At 34.0% G+C, this 26,962-nt stretch overlaps 1 protein-coding gene across 1 annotated transcript; it reads left to right on the top strand.

The window, feature by feature from the left end:
* On the top strand, positions 1-24,531 carry TLR7 (toll like receptor 7). The gene is made up of 3 exons (XM_051984522.1): positions 1-75; positions 397-539; positions 20,890-24,531. Exons 2-3 carry the CDS (start codon positions 480-482, stop codon positions 24,037-24,039), a joined length of 3,210 nt encoding a protein of 1,069 aa, XP_051840482.1. The 5' UTR covers positions 1-75; positions 397-479; the 3' UTR covers positions 24,040-24,531.
* The last annotated feature ends 2,431 nt before the right edge of the window (positions 24,532-26,962 follow it).

Below are 26,962 nucleotides of genomic sequence, written 5' to 3'. Positions count from 1 at the left end.
ATTCATTGTTTGTTTTTTTTTTAAGACTTCAGAAGCAGAGGGAGACTTCAAAAGATATTTTCAACATTGGTACAGGTGAATATTACTTCTTATTTTAGTTGTCAATCTGTAAACTAAAAATATATATGTGTGTATATGCATATATGAACTCACAAAAAAAATTGATATTATAATAGAATGAAAACTAATGAGGGAAAAAATCTCCAGTGAAAATTCCTGGAAAGAATGACAAAGGGGAAATAAGAATTCTAATAATCTCTTAAATGTTGTGCTAGGAGAAAGTTAAGTTTTTAGTCTATAATGACTCTGAAGAAGTTCATACTATTAATAGCTACTCTCGGTAGGACATTTTGAAAAACGTTAGTGAAGTCAGCAATGCTTTTTTGTTCCCCACAGGGAGAATACAACGTGATGCTCTTTCTTTTCATAATTTTAAATAAAGCAACTGGACTGATGTCAGGCTGATCTCTGTTTCTTTGATGTCCAGCTTTCCTCCAGTGAGCACGTTGCATCCCACTTTGAAAAAACAACTAAAAATGGTAGGATCAAACTCTTGTTTCCTTGGAAAAAAGAAAATGTTTTGGTAAATGTCTTTGTTCAATATTTTGTAATTTGGTTGAGTGTTGTGTTAAATTGCTTGTCTGTGATTTGTTCTTTTTTTTTTTAATCCAAGATCAAAAAAGAGAGAACAATTGCTTATTTTACATTTTTGCTAGAATGAATGTAAATTAAGTTTCAGAATAGAATTTTGACTAGGAGAAATAATTCTTATGAATGCATGTTCTCTTCCTCTTGTTTTTAACCCTTCAGCTCTTAAATAATCGGTTTAATCTGATACCTGGCATCTCTGTGTGTGGCATTTCATGTATGGCATCTCTAAACATTTTCTGTTTATGTGTACAAATACTTGAGACTGAGTCTCAAGAGTCTCAGTGCAGTTGTAAACTTTAATTTTACAGTACTGCACACCCATACATGCATATATCCCATTTTAATATAGTGTTAATAGCTTTAAATTACATAAAAACTTTTGTGATATAATGTGTGACAAACCAAACACACACATAAACATGTGTATACATACATAAATACATATATCTACAGATATTCACAGGAATGTGTAGATGAAATAACTTTAATGTAAATATATATCTTAATAGCTATATATATTTAATAGTTCAAAATTGGATTAAAACTTTTGGGATACCAGGACAAATATTGTATATATACACACATATATGCAGGTCAAGGATGGCAAAAACAAAAAACAAAAAATGGCATGATCTTTATTTCATCTGATTTTTTTTTATCATGCTGCAAGTCAAATGTTTGAACATGTTTTTGTTATCTATAATTAGATATATATCAGAGCATATAGAAAACATATTCTGATTTGTAAATAGGAATTCATGTTTTATAGATATTGGGCAATGCTCCATTTTACTCTAAAAAAGAGGGTCCCGAAGGTGTTTTGTTGTTGTTTTTGCTGAGGCAATGGGGTTAAGTGACTTGCATGTTTTTCAGCTATTAGCTATTATTGGGCCTGTTTAGCTTCTTAGATAGCTTGAAAAGTTGTCCACATTCTTGCACCATTGGATTTTCTTTATTAAAGAGCCTACTTTGTGCCAGACTGAGAACAGTAAGATAAAAACATAACAGTCCAGGTCTGCAAGGAGCTTATATTCACTAGCATTAAACTGATAAATAAATTCAAAGTATATATAAGAATACAAAATAATTTCAAGCAGGGGAGAGCATTTTGGTTTTTAAGGGCTTTACATTATAGAGAGGATAGCCATAAAAAGAGTTCATTTTTTTTAATTAAATGGAACCCTTAGCAAACTCCTTCTGAAGCCATGCTTGAGAAAGCAGATGTTTAAAGTTGAGGTTGCAAACCACGATGGGGGGATGTCAGAGTCAGACCGTGGGCCGAATCCCAGATGGCCCTGAGATGGATCCAAATTAGGATCAAATATTTCAGTTTACAGCCAAGTATCATATTTAATGATGAACTTTCTAGCTCCTGATCTGGGCCAGTTATGGATGTTTATCAGACATGACCTGGCTTTTATTGGTAATTGGTAAAGGTGAAACTCTTTACATAGTTTTATATATCAGTGCATATGATTTGGGAGCAGGTGTTATTGGTGAGCAAACTTTATACATATAAATAGCACATTAAAAAAACTATATTTGTAATTTGAAGAGAATTATAGCTAAACAGAATTCATTCTGGAGAATCAAAGAAATGTACTAACTTGACTAAGAATTCCAAGAGTTTAGGCTTACATCCCTACTTCTGATACTTACTGGGAAAGTCATTTAATTGTGTTGAGCTTCAATTTCCTCCCCTAAAAAATGAGGATTTTGAACCAGATGACCATGGAGGTCCCTTCTAGCTCTAGAACTATAAATCTATAAAAACAAGTAACAAGGGAGATGACAAACTAGACTAAAACCTTGTGCTTCCTCTAACTTGACGCATGACCTAGACCACTTAACCTCATTTCATTTTGGCCATCTGTTAACTAGATTATAGCTCAGAAAAAATTTCAAATTACTTCCTTTGCATCTATAGATCTGAGGAAACCCATACTTGTGAAACTTTGCTGATCAACAATAGGGACTTGATGATGTCTCTGTGAAATTGTAAACAAAATAAATAAATAAGTGTGGCTTATACTTGAGATCATTAATTTCTTTTCTTCCTTTCCTTCCTTCCTTCCTTCTCCTTCTCCCTCTCTCTCCCTCTTTGTTCCTTTCTTCTTTCCTTCCTTCCTACCTTGTTTTCTTTCTTTCTTTTTTCTTTCTTTTCTTCCTCTCTCTCTCTCTCTTTCTTCTTTCCTTCCTTTCTCCCTCCCTCTCTCCCTAGCAGCAGAAATTATAGACATGTACCACCATGATCAATAAGAGCATTAATTTCTCTTTTTTGCATCTTTTTAAAATTTCATTTTAATAGTATATTATTTTTCCAATTACATGTAAAGATGGTTTTCAACATTCATTTTTGTAAAATTTTGAGTTCCAATTTTTTCCTCTCTCCTTTACTTCCCCCACCCCCATACTACCAAGCAATCTTATATAGTGTAAATGTATACATTCACTTTTAACATATTTCCATATGAGTCATGTTGGGAAAGAAAAATCAGAACAAAAGGGAAAAACCACAAGAAAGAAAATTTAAAAAGGAAAAAGATGAACATAGTATGCTTTGATCTACGTTCAGTCTTCATAGTCCTTTCTTTGGATTTAGATGGCATTTTCCTCTAAAATTTTTGGAAATGTCTTGGATAAACAAATTGCTAAGAAAAGCTAAGTCCATCATAGTTGATCATCACAAAATCTTGATGTTGCTATATATATAGTTTTCCTGATTCTAATCATTTCATTAAGCATCAGTTTGTATAAATCTTAGCAGGCTTTTTTTTTATATCAATCTGTTCATTGTTTCCTATAAAACAATAGTATTCCATTACATTATTCAGCCATTCCATAATTGATGGGCATCTACTCCATTGCCAATTTTTTGTTACCACATAAAGAATTAAGAGCATTAATTCCTTTTTTTACAATAACTTTTTATTTTTTAAATATATGCAAAGATAGTTTTCAACATTCATCCTGCAAAACTTTGTATACAAAATTTTTCTCCTTCCCCCTCCCCTTACTCCAGAGAGCAAGTAATCCAATATAGATTGAATACATGCAATTCTTCTAAACATATTTCCACATTTATCAAACTGCACAAAAAAAAATCAAATCAAAAAGGGAAAAATGAGAAAGAAGGAGGGAAAAAGCAAGCAAACAATAACAAAAAATCATGAAAATACTATATTGTGATCCACACTCAATCCTCACAGTCCTCTCTCTGGGTGCAGATAGCTCTCTTCATCACAAGATCATTGGAACTGGTCTGAATCATCTCATTGTTGAAAAGAGCCACATCCATCACAGCAAATTTTGTTTTTGTTGTGTATAATGTTCTCTTGGTTCTATTCACTTCATTTAGCAAACTAATGTTCATGTAAGTCTCTCCAGGCCTTTCTGAAATAATCTTCCTGATCATTTCTTATAGAACAATAATAATCCATAACATTCATATACCATAACTTATTCAGCCATTCCCCAGCTGATGGATATCCACTCAGTTTTCAGTCCCTTGCCACTACAAAAAGGGCTGCCACAAACATTTTTGTACATGTGGGTCTTGCGTTTTTTTATGATCAGTACAGTAGAGACACAGCTGGATCAAAGGGTTATGCATAGTTTGATAGCTCTTTGAACATAGTTCCAAATTGAAGAGCATTAATTTCTAAAGAGCAAAGTAACCTAGTAAAAAGCGCTAACTCTGGAGTCAGAAAATATGGATTTTAATCCTGGCTCTATACTAAATCTATGATATTTATCAAATCACTTTCCCCTCCAAAAACCTCAATTTCCTAAACTACTAAATGACTAATTGGCATAGATAACATATAAGGTCTCTTTTGGCTCATAAAAACATGGAGATAAGTACTGCCCTAGGAAATATATTTATTTACTGTGTAATATCCTGTCCCAGTTTGGTTTGTTTACATAATAGAAAGGTGGTTCACACTAAAGTTTCCTGATTGGGTATTAATGATCCCCACCTGCTCAGACTTTCACCTGTATTATATCTACATTTTTTTTCATTACTTTAGTTAAGAAAAATAGTATGAAGTAAGCAAAAAATATTTAGATTCTGACAACATGCCATTGTGGGAATTTGTAGAGAATAAAATTTTGAAATAATATCTAGCATTTATAAAGTACTTTATATGTTAACTAATTTGATCCTTACAAAACTCTTATAAAATCTTACCAAAAAAAAAATTCTAGTGAAAAGTACATTATTATTATTAATATGTTATTATCCATATTTTCTAGAGGAGGAATTTGAGGCAGACTGCAGATAAGACACTTGCTCAGGGTCACTAAAATATTGGCTGAAGTAAGATTCAAATGCAGGCCTCCCTGACTTTGGTCCAGTTCTCTAGCCTCTGAAATCACCCACCACTCTCACCACCACTTCAGCTGCCTAAAATCTTCAGAACAGATAAATCCATGAGTACTTGATAACAAAATTCTAACCAAAAAAAAAAAAAAGTGTTAATTTCTCTCCTAAGATTACATTTTTAAAAAATGCACTTTTAGTTCTTCAGATTCTTGGGAAAAAAACCTTGACTAAGTGCTAATTCACCTCAATGCTACATTTATTTATGTTAAAAGTGCTATGCTAGATTGGAATTGTCTGTAATAAGCTTCTGCTAACCATAGAGAGGGCAAGAGGACCAAGAGATGATCTAGGATTCTCTGTCCCTAAAATTTCTGTTGTGTTTTCCTTGGAAACAAAATAGTAAAATCACCCACGAAGAAATTACCTTGCTTGCCCGATTTTGTTCCCTTCCCTTCATGTAGGAGGATCCAATCACATTAGCTTTCAAGGTTTTGGTTTCAAAGTTTTTTCCTGCTGGACAATAAGATAGCTATTCTAAAAAATAAATTGTGATAATAATAATAGTGCAAAGTACTTAATTAAAGAGAGCAGGTAGAAAATTTTCTTAATATGCATCTTTAGTCTCCTGCTTCTGATTCCCAAGTCAGTCTGGCTTCTTCTGGATAATTGGAAAGCTTGAGCAAATCAAGGTAGTTAAAATACCATTAATATGTAATGTAAAAATCATTTCACAACTTTAATCTATATATTTTTAGAATAGTTCTAAAAATCTCTCAGAAAATAAAACAATTGATAAATTGTAATATAATATCAATGAAATTTAATAAACATTTATCAAATACCTTCTGTGGAACTGACACTATACTAGGTACTATGGGCACAAAGATAAAAACCAAAATACCCTGCCCTCAAGAGGCTTATATTCAATGGTAGGGGAAACGTGGGCATAAAAAATTGAATGCAAAATACAAAATAATCCAGAAAGAAGTTTTCAAAAACTAGGGGTGTTAGGGACAGGATTCCTGTCAGTTCCAGCACTTGGGCTGAGCTTTGAAGTAAATTAAGTTTTTCATTATTATTGTTATTAATAGCTAGCATTTACATACTATGTGACAGGCTCTGGGCTATGTATTTTAACAAATGTCACTTCATTTAATCTTCATACAAAACCCAGGAGGTAGGTGATATAAACTTTTTAAATGATCCATTTTATAGTTGAAGTAGACAGAGAATAAGTGAATACCCCAAATCACACAGCATACATTTGTATATTTGAACTCAGTCCTTCTTGAGTACTAGTTCAATGCTTTAACCACTGTACCGCCTAGGTGCTATGAGGTAGAGATAAAAAGGAAGTGTATTGCTCTGCCAGTACAGAGACAGGTGATGGGTATAGAGCAAAGAGATCATTTTGGCTAGAATGTACAATGTGGAATAATATATAATAAATATGGAAAGGGAGGCTGGGTCAGATTGTGAAGAGTTTTAAAAGTGATATGGGACTTTGGAAATACTTACATGAACTGATGCTGAGTGAAGTGAGCAGAACCAGGAAAACATTGTACACAGTAACAGTAAAATGATCAACTGTGATGAACTTGTGATTCAAGTCAATTCCAACAGACTTTGGATGGAAAATGCCATTCACATGGAGAGAATTCATATGGATCAAAGCACTGTATTTCCATCTTTTTTTGTTTGCTTGTTTGTTTTTATTTCTTGTGGCTTTTTCTTTTTTGTCTGATTTTTCTTACACAACATTATAAATGTGGAAATGTGTTTAAAATGATAAAAATCTATATCAGGTTGCTTGCTGTCTTTCTTCTGGAAGAAAAAATTTGAAACACAAAATATTGTAAAACTGAATGCTGAAAGCTATCTATATATTTGGAAAAATAAAATACTATTGAGGGAGAAAAATCATAGGACATATCAAATAAGCAATTTCACATCAAAATCAGAATTTATGGGAAGATTTGCCCCCCTCTTATAAGTAGGAACTCTGTATGCTTAGAATCTATGCTTGGGATGCTCAGAATCTCAAGATAAGGAAAAGACAGTGTAAATAAAGGGAATGGAAATTGTAAGCTTATGATCCTATGAATAAGCCTTTGCTTGAAGTTCTCTAACAAACGGGAACCCACTGTCTCCCAAGTAGTCAATCTTTTTTTTTCCAGTTTGTTTTCTTTTTGTGTGTGTTTTGGAGGCAAACGGGTTAAATTACTTGCCTGCTGGTGCGTCACAAGTACCTGAAATCAAATCTGAACTCCAGGGGTGATGTTCTACCCTCTGTACCAAATAGCTGTTTCTTTGTTAGTTTTCTCTGGCTTTTGCAAATAAGCCTAAATTTGCTTCTTTATTTTCTCTTAAATGCTCCTAGTCCACCTCTCCAGAACCGTACAGAAAAATCCAAATTTCTTCTGAACATAATAGTCTTTTAAATACTTGAAGATACTTTAACTCTATCCATAAAGTTTTCCCAAGGCTAAACACCCCCTCTCCTCCCCCTACACACACTTTCTACTGATCCTATGGCACAATATCAATCCCCTCATCTATCTGCATATATTAGTTTTTTAATATCTTTCCTAAGATGAGATGACTAATAACCATATGAAAAAAAATGGTTCCAAATCACGAATGAATAATATACCAATTAAGACAACTTGAAGGTTTTTAGCTCCAAAACATCAAATGGGCAAAGATGATTTTTAAAAATAGTAAACAAAGTGGTTGAGAGAAAACAGGCATACTAATATTCTGCAAATTGGTACAATCATCCTGGAAAAAAAAAACCTGGCATTATATAAATGACGTCACTAAATTACTGATATCTTTTGATCCATTAAACTTGTTTCTGGGCATATGCCCTAGGGGAGTCAATGACAGAAAGAAACTTCTGTGTTATAAAATAATTGAAGTAGCACTTTTCATGCTAGTTAACACACACAATATACACACAATTGATTCACCCATCAAATAGGAAATGGCTACACAAACTGTGATATACAGAGGTAAGAAAATAATATTATTTTAATTAATTAATATCATTAATATAATTATCTTTATTGGTATAAAGAATTTAAAGGAACACAAAAAGGAATAACAAAAAAGTACACAGCAATGTACACAATGACTATAATTATAATGAAAACAACACTGAATACCAGCTGAATTCAGATTAATTACAAAAAACAATCTTAGAGTCAGAGATCAGAGATTGAAACACATTTCCTTTGTCTCAGAAGAGAGGTGGCACACTGTAGGTATTAGATTTTATGTTTTTATTACACCATCAAACACAGTTGTTTTATCGGTCAGTTGTGCATAATTTGTGTATGTATGTGTGTGAAAGGAAGGTTTAATGTGTGTGCATGGAGGGGGAAGGGGAAGGATACCAGGAAATTATTGTGATATAAGAAAAGGGTTTGGGGCGAGCCATATGCGTGTCTTATCAATCAGCCAAAAAGCATTTATAAAGCACTTAGCAACTCCTCTCAGATTGAATTAAGTGGAGTAGATGTGATTTGATCACTTCATTACCTCCCTCTTTAGACCTGTTTTACCCAGAAACTCTGAGGGTCTTCCTCATCCAGATTGAGATATGAATTCATATATAAATATATATACATATCATCCTGATTTATATTTGGCCACTGGACCCAGACGGCTCTAGAGGGGAAATGATGCAGATGACTGCACAGCCCTCCCTCCCTCAAATCCAATTCACTTGCATGTCCTGTTATCTTTCATTTCTGTCACAGTCCTTTTCAAGAACAAGAGCAAAGGACAAAGAAACCCCTCCCTTTTAAGATAATAAATGAATGTATATATACATATATATATATACACACACACACATGCACATACATACATGTGTATGTATATATATATATTTTAGCCTGAGGTAACAAACATTCATAAATGTCTACTATGTGCCAGACACTGCTTTAAGTACTAGAACACAAAGAGCAAGCTGCCTGCCACATCAGTGTTGACTCACACTGAGCTTACCAACCTACATCTTTTTCACAAGAATTGTTTGATAGACATATTTCCTCCATCCTATCCAGAATTTAAAAAATCTAAATATAGGACTTTACATTTATCTCTATTCAATTTCATCCTATTATGTTTGGTCCCAAGTTCTGGTCCACTGCTGCACTCTGAGAAGGATTCTACTCTCTTTTCCTACTCAGAAATTCTGTCCATGGAATAGCTGCTAATGTTAATGAGAGCTCTGCACTCAGGAGATGTAAAGAATCTAGTCAATGAGAAAGGAATAAAAATCAGATTCAGAGTTTTTTTTTAAAGGGAAAATAAACAACTAAATAAAATTTTGAGTACATGGGCTTGTTGCTGAGAAATTATTTATATGATCATAAATTTTGATTTAGAAGGAACTTTAGAAATTCTCCTAAAATATTTTAGTAAAGCTTTGAAAGGAAAAGGTTGAATTATGTACTTTATGGCATATATATATATATATATGTTTTTGAGGCAATTGCGGCTAAGTGACTTATCCAGAATCACACAGCTAGTAAATGTCTGAGTTGAATTAGAACTCAGGTCCTCCTGACTCAGGGCCATGTTCTATGTGCTGTGTCACATACCTGCTGCCCTCTCATATACATTTTTGTTGTTATTAAACAAGCTGTACTTAGAGACATTCACAGTTTTGCATAGAATTCTTTTTTTTTCTCTTGCTTTATATGCAGAAATGTTCATTTTCCAGTGTCTGTTAGTAAATTTAAAAATGCATAAAACACAGTCTCTCAAACTGCCTATATGCCAAACATAAACTTATCCTGTTTTTATATTTGTGAGTCTATTAATATAAACAATAGCCAAAACAAAAAGAAAACCACAAAAAAACAAAAAACCTAGACATTAAAATTAGAGACCAGGAAACATAACTTTGCAAGGGAATATAAGTTAACAATAAGCAGGCCTTTCACTTCCATAAATACCCATCTTGTAGATAAATATGTAACACCATATAGTGATGACTAGGCTAAGTGACTCTACAATAGACACTTTCATTTTCTGCTTTCCCAGAATGAAAAGATTCAGGGCTTAAGTGTAAGGACAGAAACACCTGTGCATTCAAAGGGAGTGATTCCATTTTCAACATAATTAACTCTCTAATTGAGCATCCAAATTTAGTCAGTGTATTTGCATGAGGAATTAACTATGATTCATTATCAAAGCCTTTCCCATGTAATGGTGTGTTCTTTTCTTACAAATTAAATTACCACAAGATGAATATCATTTGGCAATTATTGAGAAAACATGCATCATTTGTACTAGAGGAAAAAGAAGAAAAAAAGGAAAAGGAAAAAAAAAGTGTCTCATAGTTGATTTACCTCCCAAAATTAAATTAAAACTAAGTGTCTCAAAATTGATTTACCCCCAAAAAGTAAATTAAAGCTAAGATAAAGGTGGGGAGAAGTATCTTAAAGTTGATTTACCCTAAAAAAGCAAATTAAAACTTAAGAGTTTGGGGCATATCTAAAGTAGGTGAAGAACCAGATGGCTTGAAATAAAAAAGGACAGAATATCCAGAGATAGAAATCCCCAGTGGAACAGAGGGAAAAGTTTATATTCTTAAGCCCATTCCAAAAATATCTTCTTAGAGACAAATGCTAAATCCTCAAATATATTCTTAAAAAAAAAAAAGCAATAATATTTGAAAAAGGATCTCTAAGTCTAAAAAATCTTTTTTAAAAATTGTTCTTTTCCTCTTACTGTTGGTACTCAATTGAATTGACCTCTTTGCCTCTTTCATGCTTTTTAGAGAGATTTCCTTCGGATACTAACCTTGAAACACTAATTTTTCAGCATGGCTTCTGATACAGTGCCATACATCCAGTTACTATCAGACTTATCACATTCCTAAGGCCATCTTGGTTTGGGCTAAGACATTTGGGCACAGGCCAAGACCAACAAACTCAATTAAAATCAATAAAAATATATTATATTGCCACAAGGGAATTATATTAAAACCAATAAAAATTTATTAAATATTGATTATGTGTTGTTGTTTGTCCTTCTTTCCCCAAGAGTTCCAAGACTGGAACTGGAGGTGATGCCATGATATGCAAATGAATTGGATTTAAATGAGGGAGGGCTGAGCAAGGTCACCTACCTCACTTTTCCTACCGGAGCCAACTGCCAGATATACATCAGGATTGGAGATGGTCCTGAATGCAATGGGACCCTTTGGCCTTTTTAAGGCCAGGTCTTCAATAATTTGACTTCTCAGTTTGACTAAGGCTGGACTCTTAGTGAAGGAAGGAAGGAAGGAAGGAAGGAAGGAAGGAAGGAAGGAAGGAAGGAAGGAAGGAAAGAAGGAAGGAAGGAAGGAAAGAAGGAAGGAAGGAAGAAAGGTGGAAGGGAGAGAAAGAAGGAAGAAAAGAAGGAAGAAAAGAAGGAAGGAAGGAAGGAAGGAAGGAAGGAAGGAAGGAAGGAAGGAAGGAAGGAAGGAAGGAAGGAAGGAAGGAAGGAAGGAAGGAAGGAAGAAAGGAAGGAAGGAAGAAAGGAAGGATTTATCAGAGTATTAGTTCCCCCAATCCTCTCAGGGGGGAACTTTGCCTCATATTTCATGAGGGAAAAAAATTGAGTATTTTCATCAAAAGTTTCTATCATTCTTCTCATCTCCCTAATGTCTCAAGCTACCATTTCTGCCTTCTTATCTGTCTCATATGATGAGGATCCAATACCAGCACCTTTTCAAGCTCAATTTGAGGATGAAATGAGGTGCTTGTACTTACAACACTGAACAAAGAGATTTATTTTTCCCTAACAAAGCAAGGATATACCACAAGGATACAGGGGCTTTTAGTTTCTCTGGATATGACCCCCCATCCTTTCCATCTGGAAACTGTCTAATCAGTAAGTTTTCAAGGTATAAAGAGGCCCTGACTGTACAAAGTTGGGGCTTTTTACATCCTCAAACCAGTAACCTTAATCAGGGAAGGTAACGTCAATTCTGTCAGGAAAGCTTTGTCAGGAAAACAATGGTTCTGATTTCATTTCATTCTGTCTTCTCTAAGAGATTGCCCTCCCTAGCATCTTAACAGTCTCACTTATTTTGAATTTCTGTCTACTGACTGCTATAAACTGCCTATAAACACACCCATATCTCTTTTATCCTCAAAAATTCTCAATTGTTCTGTACATCCCACTAGTCCAATATTTTTCTTCCTTTTTGTAGCTAAACTTGAGAAGTTTTTCTACCACAGATGATTCCAGTTTCTTTCCTCTTACTCTCTTTACCCTTTATTGAATTCAAGTTAAGTCCAGTGGTCATGTGGGATATCTTACAGGGCTCTGTCCTGGGCGAGACTCCTCTTCTCCCTCTACTATTCATTTGATGATTTCATCATCTATCATGGACTCAATTATCATCTCTAGGTTGATGATTCTCAAATCTCTTCATTCTGCCCTAACATCTCTGCTGACCTCCAGTCTCATATATGCCAAATAGATATTTCAAACTGGATGTCCTACAGACATGTATAAAAAAATTTTTAATTCATGGAAGAAAACAAGTATTTCCATTACAGCATAACTTTTTAGATGATTGCACGTGAAATTGTTAATCTAGTATATACAACTTGCTATTCCTCTTAAATGTATGTTTATTATGTAAATTTTTTTTCCTTTTTTTTCCCTTTTGTCCTCTTCCTCCCAAAGATGGCTACATACACACACACACACACACACACACACACACACACACGCATATATATATGTATATATATACACATATATGTAAAGTCATTCTATACATGCTTCTATTTATTAGTTATTTCTAGTGCCTTTTTTAAATATGACATTTGCAATTAATTTGGGTATTTATAATAGTCAAAATGACTTATTCACTTAAAAGTTGTTATTAAAATAACATTGTTAATACTATATAAAACATTCCCTTGGTTCTATTCATTTTGCTTTTCATTATTTTGTGCATGTCTATCCATGTTCTTTTAAGATCATTGAATCCATCATTTCTTATATAGTATTCTATCATAATAATATACTATTTGTTTAGCCATTTCCCAATTGATAGGCATTTCCACAATTTCCAGTTCTTTGCCACCACAAAGAGAAATATTTTGGAACATGTAGATTTTTTTCCATTTCTTCTAATCATTTTTGGAAATAGAGCTACTTGTGGTATTTGTAGGGAAAAGAGCAGTTTAGTAACTCTTTAGACATAATTTAAGATTACTCTACAAAATGTTTGGATCAGTTCATACCAGCAATTATTACCTCAATTTTTCCCCATCCCTTCCAAAATCTGTCATTTTCTCCTTTTTTATACAAATAAAAACCAGATTCAAATAAGTGGATAAAAATTACCTGTTTATGAGTAGGCAAGACCAAAATTACAGGAAAACTGTAAATATCTTTTTGTTTGTTTATTTGTTTTTGCTGAGGCAATTGAAGTTAAGTGACTTGCCCAGGGTCACACATACCTGTTAACATTTTAAACTCAATGTGTCCCAAACTGAGTTCATAATTTTTTCCCCAAAACCTTTCCCTCTTCCTAACTTCCCTATTACTGTCAAAGACACCATCAATGTCCCATTCACTCAGGATGAAACATAAATGTCATCCTTAACCTTCTCTCACCCTCATAACCAATCTAGTACCAAACCTGTTGATTTTACCTTTGTTCTATCTCTTGTACAGACTCCTTTCTTTTCTCTGATAATCTGATATAAGCTCTCATCATCCTATTGCAATGATCCCATTGCAGTCACCATCCCAGACTAAACAGCTTGTTGGATGTTTCCTGACCCAAAGCCTCTTCCCTCTCATCTCCCACTCAGCTGCCAAAGTGATCTTTCTAAGGCGTACAAATGACCACATTTCCTCCCTTTCTCCTTCCTCAATTAGCTCCAGGGGGGTCCCTCCCAGCTCTAAAATTAATTATAAAATTTTCTGGCATCCATAGACCTTCAAAAACTGACCCTCTGTCCCTTTTTCAATTTTCTCACATCTTAGGCTCACTTATATACTCTGCAATCTAGTGTCACTGTCCTTGTTGCTTCTTCATTTTTGTTGTTATTGTTAAGTCATGTCTGATTCTTCATGACCCCATTTGAGGTTCTCTTGGCAAAGATACCAGAGTAGTTAGCCTCTTCCAATTCCTTTTACAGATGAGGAAATGAGGCAAATAGAATTAAGAGACTTGCCCAGAGTCAAGCAGCTAGCAAGTGTCTGAGGCCAAATTTGAACTCAAGAAGAACTTATCTTGAGTTCAAATTGGAGTTCTGACTCCAGGCGCTGCATTCTATCCACTGTACCACCTAGCTGCCCTGGAATCTTTCTAGAAGTTCTTTAGCAAGTTTTCTTTTTTTAAGGCCTTCTTTCCTTTTATTGGGAAAATGTCCCTTTCTCTTAATGATTAAGTCTTCTTGTTGAGTAACTTCCCTGGACCATTGAAGTCCTCCCTTTTTCTCACAGCATTATATCCAGCCTGGATCAAGTCATTCTTTACATTTCTTATTTTCTTAATTGAATTTTGTTTTATTTTACTCACTGTTCCTACTTCTACTAGACTGAATATCATATTCAATCAGTTCTTAAGAATACCCCATCAATATAAATAACTTGAAACACTAAAGAACATTTCTAAATTCATATTTGTAAAAAAAAAATTTGTCTGTGACAAAACAAAGGTAACTAAATACACATAATTGGGATAGGAAACACTATTATTATTGTTTGGTTGGTTGTTCTCTAAGTGAACCAAAATGATATCACCATGTTAGCTAATCAGACCCATATGAGCTCAGAATGCTCTGACACAAGTCAGACACGAATAGTCCCTATGAACATTTAGGATAGCTTCTCTAATTTTGTGCATTTTGCCTTTCTTCTGGGCTAAGTCAATTCTGCTTTATGCATAGAGCACAGCACAATTACTAATCTCATCAGGGAACAAGAAAGATGTTCAGGGTGAATGGTTGATCTACATTTTGATCCTGTTTAGGTAGACATATTTGGAAGATAATGGTGAGTTTTCTCTGGACACTTGAATAAGCAAAAGGCTTCCTCTTACTTCTAGGACAAATTGCAAATACCACGACATCAAATGCAACATGGCTGCATGACTTTGTGCATCAGTGACAGCTAAGTGGCATAGTGAATGGAGCACTCGTCTTGGATCAGGAAAATCTGGGTTCAAATCTGGGTTCAAATCTGGGCTAACACTTACTAATTGTGTGTCCCTTGGCAAATCATTTAACCCCATTTGTCTCAGTTCTTCATCTGTAAGATACAGTGGAGAAGGAAATGGCAAGCTACTCCAGTTGTCTTTGCCCAGAAAACCCTATGGATATAGTTCATGGAATCATGAAGAGTCAAACACTGCATATTGACCAAAAAACAACCTTGCTGGTCACATTATTCCCATCTTATATTATATTATTCATATTATTATTGATATAGTAATATTATATAGCATATTACTATTATTATTGTTATTTATATTACATTACTCCCATTTCATATTATTCCTATTTTTATACTCTCTATTCCATCTTCTACCTCTGGCTTTCCCTATTTTTGGAATGCAGTCCCTCTCAACTTTCCTTCATAGAATCCCTACTTTTGTCTAACTGGCTAATTTCAGTCATTTAGAACAAGAAAAATTAATCAAACCAAAAAGCTTAGGTAACCACAACTTTTCCCTTTCCAACTACTAATTGGAAGTAAAATATCGATGAAAATCACAAGATTAAATCACAAAATAGAACTCTGAACCAATTTCAAATCAAGGAGAGCCCTGGGAAAAGTCAATTTTATTTTCATCAAGCTTCCTTAGCTTCTTGTCTGATTTCTGTTTCTTCCCCAGAGGATACATAGAGCTCTTGGTCTGTCTCTACTTAGATGTTTCTTTATCCATTCTAGTACATTCCTCCTTAAGGCAATTCCTTGGTTCTCTCTTTTACTTCATTCGTAATCAGTAATGATTAGGAATGATTGCCTGTCTCATTTTCTGCTATATACACTAACTTCTTGGAAAAGATCTGATAAACTAATCCAAGCCAATTGTTAACTACTGAAAACTGCTCAATACATTCCTCCATCCAGAGATAACATATTAACTTTACTTAACTTAAAGATATTAAGGCATGGAACTTGATACTCACATAGAATAGTGGAAAGAAGAGTGAGCTTATGGTAAAAAGTCTGAAATAGTAAGTTGTATGTAATAGATTTGCAATTTCACGTACAATCATCTTTTTTGTTACATTATGTTGTGAAAGTATTAGTTTCATAAATTTAAAAAATGATTTTAAAATTTTAAAATTTAAAATTTTAAATATTAAAATAAAATCTTAATAATAAAAGTTAAATATTTAATTAAAATTCAATTTTTATAAGTAATCTAGGTTTCAATTTCATCTCATTAGAAGCAGTTGTGTTACAGTAAAAAGGGGATTCTCTCTGAAGTCACAGAACCTTGGTTGAAGCCCTTTCTTTGAAATTTCCTGTTGTATGACTTAATTGAAAGGATTTTACCTCAATGGGTTTTGATTTCCTGATCTGTAAAATGGAAAGTTTTTTTTTTTTTAATTTCATTCATTCATTTATTTATTTAATATTTTTCTCCAGTTACATTCAAAACAAAAAACTTTTTCACATTTGCTTTTTAAAATTTTTGAGTTCTAAGTTCTCTCCCTCATCCCCACCCACAATTAAGAAACCACATGTGAAGTTATGCAAAGCATTTCTATAAAAGTCAAGTTGTGAAAGAAAACACAGATCGCCTATCATCATGAAAATAAAAACCTTCAAGAAAAATTAAGTTAAAAAGAGAGAGAAATAGAGAATGCTTCAATCTGTATTCAGACATAATCAGTTCCTTCTCTGAAAATGGATAGGATTTTCATCAGAAGTCCTCTAGAGTAGGCATGAATACTGCTGAGAATAATGTCATTTACAGTTGGTCATCCCAAAACATTGCTATTACATCGTTTACAATACATTTCACTTTGATTTCATGGAGCACTTTTCAGATGTTTTTGTTTGTTTGTTTGTTTGTTTGTTTCTGAGAGCATCCTTCTCATCATTTCCCATGGGATAATAATATTCCATCACAGCAGTTTATTGAGCCATTCCCCAATTCATGGGCAGCCCCTCAATTTCCAATTTTGTTTTTCCTTGAGAAGAGAGCTACTAAGAATATTTTTTGTACATATAAGTTATTTTCCTATTTTTAAAAAACCTCTTTGGTATTCATGCTTAGTAATGGTGGTATTAACTCAAAGAATATGAAGAATTTATAGCCCTTTGGACAAAGGTCATATCTTTTGATCATTTATCAACTGGGGCATGGCTCTTACTTTTTGGGTTTTTTTTTTTAGCTGAGGCAATTGGGGCTAAGTGACTTGCCCAAGGTCACACAGCTAGGAAGTGTGACGTGTCTGAGGCCACATTTGAACTCAGGTCTTCTTGACTTCAGGGCTGGTGCTCTATCCACTGTGCCACCTAGCTGCCCCATGGCTCTTACTTTTTATAAATTTGACTCAGGTCTCTCTATGTTTGAGAAATAGGTGTATCAGAGAATTCAAAATTCTTTTTACAATCACTCTTGCTAACTGTATTTTCCCCCATTTCTTTCTCTCCTTTCACCCTGTTTTCAAAAGTGCTTTGGTACTGATCACTCCCTCCCTCGATATTCCTTTTCTTTTATCACCCTCCTCTCCTTTTCATGTCCCATTCCCTTCCTATTTTCCTGCAGGATAAGATAAATTTCTATATTCCTATTGAGTGTGTATATTCCTATTTGAGCCAGTTCTGCTGAGAATAAGGTCACTTATTCACCCTCTCCTCCTCTTTTTCCCTTCCACTGTAAAAGCTTTTTCTTGCCCCCTTTTTTTTTATGACAAATAATTTGCATCATTCCACTTCTCCCTTTCCCTTTCTCCCATTATATCCCTCTCTCACCCCTTAATTTCATCATTTTTTTAAAAAGATAAAATGGAAGATTTTGATAAGATGCCCTGAGATCTGCACTGGATCAAAGATCACATTATTCCCTCTAATTATTATAACCAAGATATATATATATATATATATATATATATATATATATATATATATATATATATATAAAGCTTATTAAGTGCCAGACACTGTGCTAATGCACTTTATAATTATTAACCAGTTTAATTCTCACAACAATCCTGGGAGGTAAGTGCTACTATTATGCTCATTTACAGAAATGAAATGTTTTTTCATTTACAGAAATTTACAGAAATTAAGAAAAATGAGGTATATGAGTGGCCAGGGTCACAGAGCTAGTGAGCATCTGAGATTTTGAACACCTAACATCAGGTTGGGTACTCTATTCACTGCACCATCTAGCAGCACATTTTATTCTCCTTTATACACATTGTGAATAAAGGGATAATGACATAAAGTAAGTACTGTTTCGTTTTTTTTCTAGAAACGTGATCCTGCAGTGAGAAGCAATAGAGCATAGTTGATAGAGGGCCACCTTTGTGTAAAAAAAGACCAGAATTGAAACACTGCCTCTAACACATACTAAATAAATGATTATTGGCAATTACTTAACCTCTCAGTGCCCTACCAGGGCTTCTCAAAGTTTCTCCATCTGCAACCACTTTTCATCTAAGAAATTTTTACATGACCCTAAATATGGAAGTATATAAAATAGGTATACAAATCAAATATTTACTGATAATATCACTATTTCATGATCTGCACATTCAGTTACCAGACCTCTTATGGGTTCGCAACCCTCAGGTTAAGAAGTTGGGCTCAAAACAATTAAGACTGCAAATTATAAAGGAATTATCAATTTACATTGATGAAAGAGAACTCTATATGTCTTAGGATCATAGATTTGGTAACGAAAGTATCCATTCCTGGAGATTCCAGTACTAATGTATCCTCCTAAACAAACTAAAGAAATGAAATGCTAATAAAAGAATTTCAAGTTAAACAAGGTTACAATGAATAAAAATAATGAATGCTATGAATAGGTCATGTCATTTGAGTTTACATTTTTTGAAGACGTGTGTGTACATACACATAAAATAATATGATAATGGGTTCTAATCAATGGAAATATGTAATAAAAATTCAAATATTGCCATCACTTCATCCTGCTCATTAATTGTGCTAATAGGGATCTAGCTGTATAAACAATTAACTAGCAATGTAACTAGAATTACACAATAGTATTATTTAAGATTATCCACTTGCAAGGCCTGACTTAAGTAACATTATATATTTATTAAATGCCTACTATATATCAGGCACTGTGTTAAGCTCTGAAAATACAAAAAAAGAGATGAAAGATAGTACCCATTATAAGAAGTTCATAATCTAATGAGGGAGGCAACATGCAAAAATACATATATACAAAAGAAGCTATATTCAGGATAAATAGGAATAATTAACAGTGAAGGCATTGGAATTAAAAGGAATTGGGAAAGACTTCTTGTATGAGATGGGATTTTAGTTCAGACTTAAAAGGAAATGAGTGAAGCCAGAAGGCAGAGATGATGGGGGAACCAGAAGGATAATGCTCCAAGAATGGGAGACGGTCAGAGAAAATGCCTGATATAATGTCTTGTTTATGGAACAGCTAAAAAAACCTAGTGTCACTGGATCAAAGAGTTTGTGGCAGGGGGAAAGGTTGGAAAGGTAAGAGGATCTAGGTTATAAAGGGCTTTGAATGCCAAACAAAATTTTATATTCAATCTTAAAAGTGAAAAGGAGTCCTTAGAGCAATGGTTCTCAAACTTTTGCTTTCAGTATCTTTATCCTATTAAAAATTATTGAAGATCTCTCCAAAGCATTTTTGTTTATCTGGGTTATATTTATAGACATTTACCATATTGGAAATAAAAACTATTTTTGAATTTGTAAACCCTCTAAAAGGGTTTCAGAGATCCCCAGGATTCTCTAGACCATACTTTGAGAACCACTGCCTTAGAGTTTATTGACATATTATGACACAGTTAGATCTGTCTTTTCACTTTAGTGAAAATCACTTCAGTGGCTAAATGTAAGGTCGATCAGGATGGGGAGAAATTTGGGATAGGTAGACCTATCAGTTATTGTAATAATAAAATTTGGATTTTAAAGGACTACACTAAAAGTGATGATAGAATCAGAAGGGAGAAGGGAAAAGAAATATTGCAAAGGTGAAATCAACAGGTCTTGGCAAAAGATTGGATATAGATAGGATGAGACATAGTGAAGAACTCAGGATTCTTCTGTATGAGAGCCTATGGGATTAGGCAGATGTTGTCCTCTTCAAGTAATATGGAACGTAGAAGGTGAAGATGGTTTAGGGGGAAAGATAATGAATTCCATTTTGTGCATATTAAATTTAAGATGTCTACCAGATAACAGTGGGAGTGAGATTGTAGTGAGACTCTCAAGAGTAGGATAGGTAGATTTGAGAATCATCAGCATAGAAATGGTTATTAAATCCATAGGATTAGATGAGATCACCAAGTGAAGCAGTATAAAAGAAGAAGAAGAAAAAAAAAAAGACCCAGAACAGAACCCTGAGGGATAGCTATGGTTAGAAAGAATAATGTGGAGGAGAAACCAGTAAAGGAGACAGAGAAGGAGCAATCAGAAAACAAAAAGATAGCAATCGAGAAACAGGAAAGAATAATTTCCCAAAAACATAGAGAGAAGAGAGTATCAAGAAAATCAGAATGATCAATGCTTTTAAAAATGTGAATGAAACCTCATTCTGAAGGCTCAAAGCATTTCAGAATGAGAATCATTTGGTTAAAATTTTTATTGAAAAAATGGCTGTAACAAATAGAAATTAATTTCACATCTCTCTAGGATTTGTACACAATCCGTTCTTTATTAGCTCTCTTCTGTTATTCTTTCAGGTGTTGCTCATGCGGAAATTATATAGACCATTCCTTATTCTCTTTCACCTTTTTCTATGGTGCAAACTTCCTGGAGCTAGATGGTTTCCTAAAACCTTGCCTTGTAACGTCACTCAGAACATTATGGAAGCCAGTGTAATGGTGAATTGCAGCAATCAACATCTCACAGAACTCCCAAAAGGAATTCCTTACAATACAACCAACCTGACCCTCACCATCAATCACATACCAAAAATTACCCCAAACTCCTTTGATGGCCTGAAAAATCTGGTGGAAATTGATTTCCGATGCAATTGTATTCCTGTCCGACTAGGGCCAAAAGATCACATATGCCTCAAAAGGCCAAAAATCAGTTTTGGCAGCTTTAAAAATCTCACTAACTTGAAGTCACTGTACTTGGATGGAAACCAGCTCTCTGAAATACCTTTAGGCCTTCCTTCCAATTTGCAGCTACTGAGTCTTGAAGCAAATCACATCTTTTCCATCACCAAAGAGAACCTGACTGAGTTGGACAACCTAGAAATTCTCTATCTGGGCCAAAATTGTTATTTCCGTAATCCTTGCAATGTTTCTTTTTTTATAGAAAAAGATGCCTTTCAGAGACTGAGGAATTTAACAGTATTATCCTTAAAGGCTGACAATTTAACTACTGTTCCCACTACTTTACCATCCAGTTTAAGAGAGCTCTATCTTTATAACAATATTATCCAAAGCATTGAAAAGGATGATTTTCAAAACCTCAACCAATTAGAAATTCTTGACTTGAGTGGAAATTGCCCTCGTTGTTTCAACGTCCCATTTCCTTGTATCCCTTGTCCAAATAATAGTGCATTAAAGATCCATAAAAATGCTTTTGATTCTTTAACTGAATTAAAATTTTTGCGTCTCCATAGTAATTCACTACGGAATATACCTAAGAGTTGGTTTAAAAACACCAAAAAACTTGAAGAACTTGACCTTTCCCAAAACTTCCTGGCCAAAGAAATTGGAGATGCCAAGTTTTTATATTCTCTTGGCACTCTCATAAAACTGGATTTGTCTTTCAATTATGAACCACAAATCTATCGTGCTTATTTGAATTTGTCAAAAGCATTTGCTTCCCTGAAAAATCTGAAAATCTTGAGGCTTAAAGGTTATGTCTTTAAGGAACTGAAAAGTAACAACCTCTTGTCCTTACAGAAGCTCTCACATCTTGAAGTGTTAGATCTTGGTACTAACTTTATTAAAATTGCTGAACTGGGTGTGTTAAAAAAATTCCAAGCTCTGAAAAACATTGATCTTTCTGTTAATAAAATATCTCCTTCTGGAGAACCAAGTCAAAATGGATTTTGCTCAATGTCCAGGACTTCTACAGAGTTCCATGTTTCCCAAGTATTTGAATCCATGCATTATTTCAGATATGATGAATTTGCTCGAAGTTGCATGTTTAAAAGCAAAGAGAAACCTTCTCTCTCATTGATCAACAATGACTGTGAGTCATATGGAAAATCTTTGGATTTAAGCAGAAATAATATATTTTTTATCAATCCTAGTGATTTCCAGGACCTTTCTTTCCTGGAGTGTCTAAATCTATCAGGAAACAGCATTAGCCAGACTCTCAATGGCAGTGAATTTCAACCTTTAGTGAAATTGAAATACCTGGATTTCTCTAACAACAAACTTGATTTGCTTCACCCAACAGCTTTTCAGGAGCTGCAAGAGCTAGAAGTTCTAGATATTAGTGGTAATAGTCATTATTTTCTGTCAGAAGGGATCACTCATATGCTCAATTTCACCAAGAATCTCCCTGTTTTGAAAAAATTGATGATGAATAGGAATGATATCTCCACCTCCACCAGCACAAAAATGGAAAGTGAATCTTTAAGTGTTCTGGAATTCCGAGGAAATCGTTTAGATATTTTATGGAGAGATGGAGATAACCGATATTTGCAGTTCTTTAGGAATCTGAACAAGCTGGAGGAGTTAGATATTTCTGAAAATTCCCTCAGTTTTTTGCCTCCTGGAGCATTTGAGGGCATGCCTCCAAATCTGAAGACTCTCTTCTTGTCCAAAAATAATTTTAAGTCTTTCAGCTGGGACAAACTCATCTACCTTCAGAATCTGGAGACACTGGATCTCAGTCACAACCTTCTGACCAGTGTTCCTGAGGTATTAAGTAATTGTTCCAAAAGTCTCAAGAAACTGATACTGAGTAATAACTACATCCGTCACCTGACAAAAAATTTTCTCCAGAATGCTTTTCAGTTGAGGTATCTGGACCTTAGTTCAAATAAACTTCATGTCATTCAGAAGTCCAGTTTCCCAGAAAATGTCCTTAACCAGCTTGATACACTACTTTTACATGGCAACAACTTTATGTGTAACTGTGATGCTGTATGGTTGGTGTGGTGGATTAACCAAACAGAGGTCACCATTCCTTATTTGGCCACTGAAGTGATCTGTGCAGGACCAGGAGCACACAAAGGCCAGAGCTTGATTTCACTCAATTTATATACCTGTGAATTAGATTTGACTAATTCGATTTTGTACACTGTCTCAGTATTCATCATTTTTTGCCTGATGGTTATTCCAGTCACAAACCATTTATATTACTGGGATGTATGGTACAGCTATCATTTCTGCAAAGCCAAATTAACGGGATATCAGCGCCTAGTTTCACCAGATTTTTGTTATGATGCTTTTATTATCTATGATACCAATGATCCAAAGGTGACAGAATGGGTTTTCCAAGAGCTGCTGGAAAACATTGAAAGCCAAGGAGAGAAACAATTCAATTTGTGTCTTGAGGAACGAGATTGGTTGCCAGGAAAACCAGTTTTGGAAAACCTTTCCCAGAGTATACAACTAAGCAAAAAAACAGTATTTGTGATGACAAATGCTTACGTCAAGTCAGGGAATTTTAAGACAGCATTTTACTTGTCACATCAAAGGCTCATAGATGAAAAATTAGATGTGATCATTTTGATATTTCTTGAAAAAGCTCTTCAGAGATCAAAGTACCTCCAACTCAGAAAAAGATTGTGTAAGAGGTCCATCCTTGAGTGGCCCACTAATCCACAGGCTCACCCTTATTTCTGGCAGTGTTTGAAAAATGCCTTAGCCACAGACAATAACACAGTTTATAGTAAGGTGTTTAAAGAGACTCTCTAGCCCTTGTCTTCACAAACAGTGAAAAAAGTTATCAGTTTCACGTGGGATGTGAAGACATTGCCCCATTGCCAAATTATTATCATTGTATCCAGAGTTGAGGAATCTCCTATGAACAGATGAACATAAAATCATATGAACATAATATCTTGGGAACTTCCAGGAAAGCATATGGTATCTAAGTGGATAAATAATATTTCCTGTTACTTTCAAATATTCCACCTCCAATTTCTTTACTTGTTAACTTATTTTCTTTTACTTCTTGGTTTTTTTGTCAAAAATTTTTTCTGAAATTTTGGCTCTTCAGTGATACTTTATCTCCAAATAGTTTTAATTCCTCAAGGTCTATGAAAAAGAATACACTGGGGCAGCTAGATGGCGCAGTGGATAAAGCACCAGCCCTGAAGTCAGGAGGACCTGAGTTCAAATCTAGCTGTGTGACCCTGGGCAAGTCACTTAACCCCAATTGCCTCAGCAAAAAAAAAAAAAAAAGAATACACTGATTTTGGTCAAAGGTCCTGAGTTAAAAATCCCACCTCTAATGGTTATGTATGTGATTGAGCAAATCTCTTATACCTCAGTTTCCTCATCTGTAAATTGAAAGGGCTGGACTAGATGATTTTTCAGTCTCTTTTCAGCTGTACCTCTATGATCCAATGACCCTAAGCAAAATATTATGAGGAAAGAAGTCTCAGAAAAATCATAGTTTTATTCCTTCCATGACTATGACAATTCTGCTGTGAATCAAATTATATTGCTGACTTGCCACATACAAAGATTTTTAATTTACCCAATAATTGAGTCCACAGAGTTTAAATTATAGCTAGCATTAATATTGAAAAGAACTTTATAAATTATATCTCATTTTATCCTTACAACAGACAGGTGTTATTATCCCCTTATACAGATGAGAATACTGTGACAAAGGCTAAGAGACTTTTATTTATTAAAAACCTTTATTATATATAACCTTTATTATAAAGGTTAAGTACATGCCCAGGGTCATAAAGTCAATCAATCTATCAGTAAATTTTTATTAAATGTCTAATATGTGTCAGACACTGTGTTATGCACTGAAAGTGTCAAGCTGAATTTGAATTTGCGTTTTTTTGACTCTTGGATCTAGTGTTCTAACTACCGTGTCATGTATCTACATGACACCAAAATAGTGAAACTCCAGAAATTCATTTCTTAAAAAGAAGTTACCCAAAAAGTCATTTAGCCCTGAGTAATCAATCCACTTGGTTTAATGGTTCCTTGACTAGTTGATTCTGAATTTTATAGCTATCCAATCTACTTCATGCAGACATGGCCTCTGGACCCAAGAACTAAGTATTGCTTTTTTTTTTTCTTTCTGTTTTCTTTTCCTTCATGATCTGATATAGAATTTAATGGGAATATAATGAGCAAAAGTTATTCTATGCTAAATGGAAGCATCCAAGCTAAAATGGAAAATTTTCTGACACTGTTCAGCTATTTTTCAAAGTAATGTTCTTCATTTTTTATTAATCTTTCTGTCAGTTATTTTTTTATTTGGGCTGACACATACTGTACAATAGTAAATACTGCTTTCTCCAAAGAATTATTATCAATACTCTTTGGATAATTAAAGTGGTGCATCTGTGAGTACCAAGGATTCTGGCAAATGGAAATGGACTCTTTTAATCTGCCAAACTTGAGTGTGTGTCTAAGGACTTTGTTATAGGTAGAATACCAAGATGCTGAGAACATTTTTTTAAATTCAGTTCAAAACAACAGAAGTCTAGTAACTTGTTAATGAGAAAATAAAAGAACATTTTAAACTTTGGATTTATTTCTTTTTATAACAACAAAGTCCTTTATTATATAATCCTAGAAGGGTCTAATACTAAAGTAAGATTGGGAAAACTCTCAGTACCAAGATAAAAGAATAATATAATAAAGTCCTGAGTTCTAGTCTCAAACTAATTATATATATATATATGCATATGTATATGTATATATATATATAAATATTTTTAAATTTTTTTCTAAGAAAGTATACAAATAAGCAAAATTACCTTGCAGTGGCATACCAATCCAATCTAGCCAATAGTTATTTAAATGGTACAAATACAGTAACACTCATACATACATGGCACTAAGCTAGATACTGGGATGACAAAACCAATATTAAAAAGTATCCCTATCTTCTCAAAGCTTATATTCTCTATGACTAAGCAAACACCCATGATCTACTGGAGATTGATTCACTATCTACTGGAGAAAGTTAAAAAAAATCATTTGAGAACTTGAGAAAGGCAGTATACTAGGGGAGAATGGATGTTTGGGCCAGATTCTCAAGAATTTTGGATTCAAATTTTGCCTATTGTACCAGTAAATTTGGTAACCAAGGACACATGACAGTCACTGGAAACATTTGTTCCTTTATTTATATAATGGGGATTGCAATGAGGAGCTTACTATTCTGCATGATTTTTATCTAATATTCCTATGCTGTAGGTACACAAGGTAATTGCAAAGATGAAATAAAAATAAATGTGCTTAACAAAGTGTTTCATAAACTTCAGAACACCCATCAAATACCATCCCTTATCAAGTACATACAAAGGGAAAAATTTGGATGTAGCTGATACATTGACCCAACTTGACAAAATAAAATTAACAGGATGCTTTAACATGATCAGATAAATTCAAATAATCTGAAGAGTATAACTTTTATGCCAAAAATTAGAACAGAATCTAAATTTAATTTAAAGAATTTAAAACAAAAGGTCCCAACCTCATTAGGAAAATGGGCATAACAAAAGTAGGAAAGGCATACTTGAGCAGCTCAAATCCATCCCTCATAGAAACATCAAATATCTGGGCCAGCTGGAGAAACAAATTAACTTCAAAAGTAAACTGACATTTATACACCTTGTTTTTGACATTCTGGGGAGAAAAA

The sequence above is a fragment of the Antechinus flavipes genome, chromosome 3 (assembly GCF_016432865.1).
Source record: "Antechinus flavipes isolate AdamAnt ecotype Samford, QLD, Australia chromosome 3, AdamAnt_v2, whole genome shotgun sequence".
Lineage (NCBI taxonomy): Eukaryota > Metazoa > Chordata > Mammalia > Dasyuromorphia > Dasyuridae > Antechinus > Antechinus flavipes.
The sequence above is the reverse complement of the archived record's forward strand: the minus strand, read 5'-3'. Positions and strand labels throughout refer to the sequence as shown.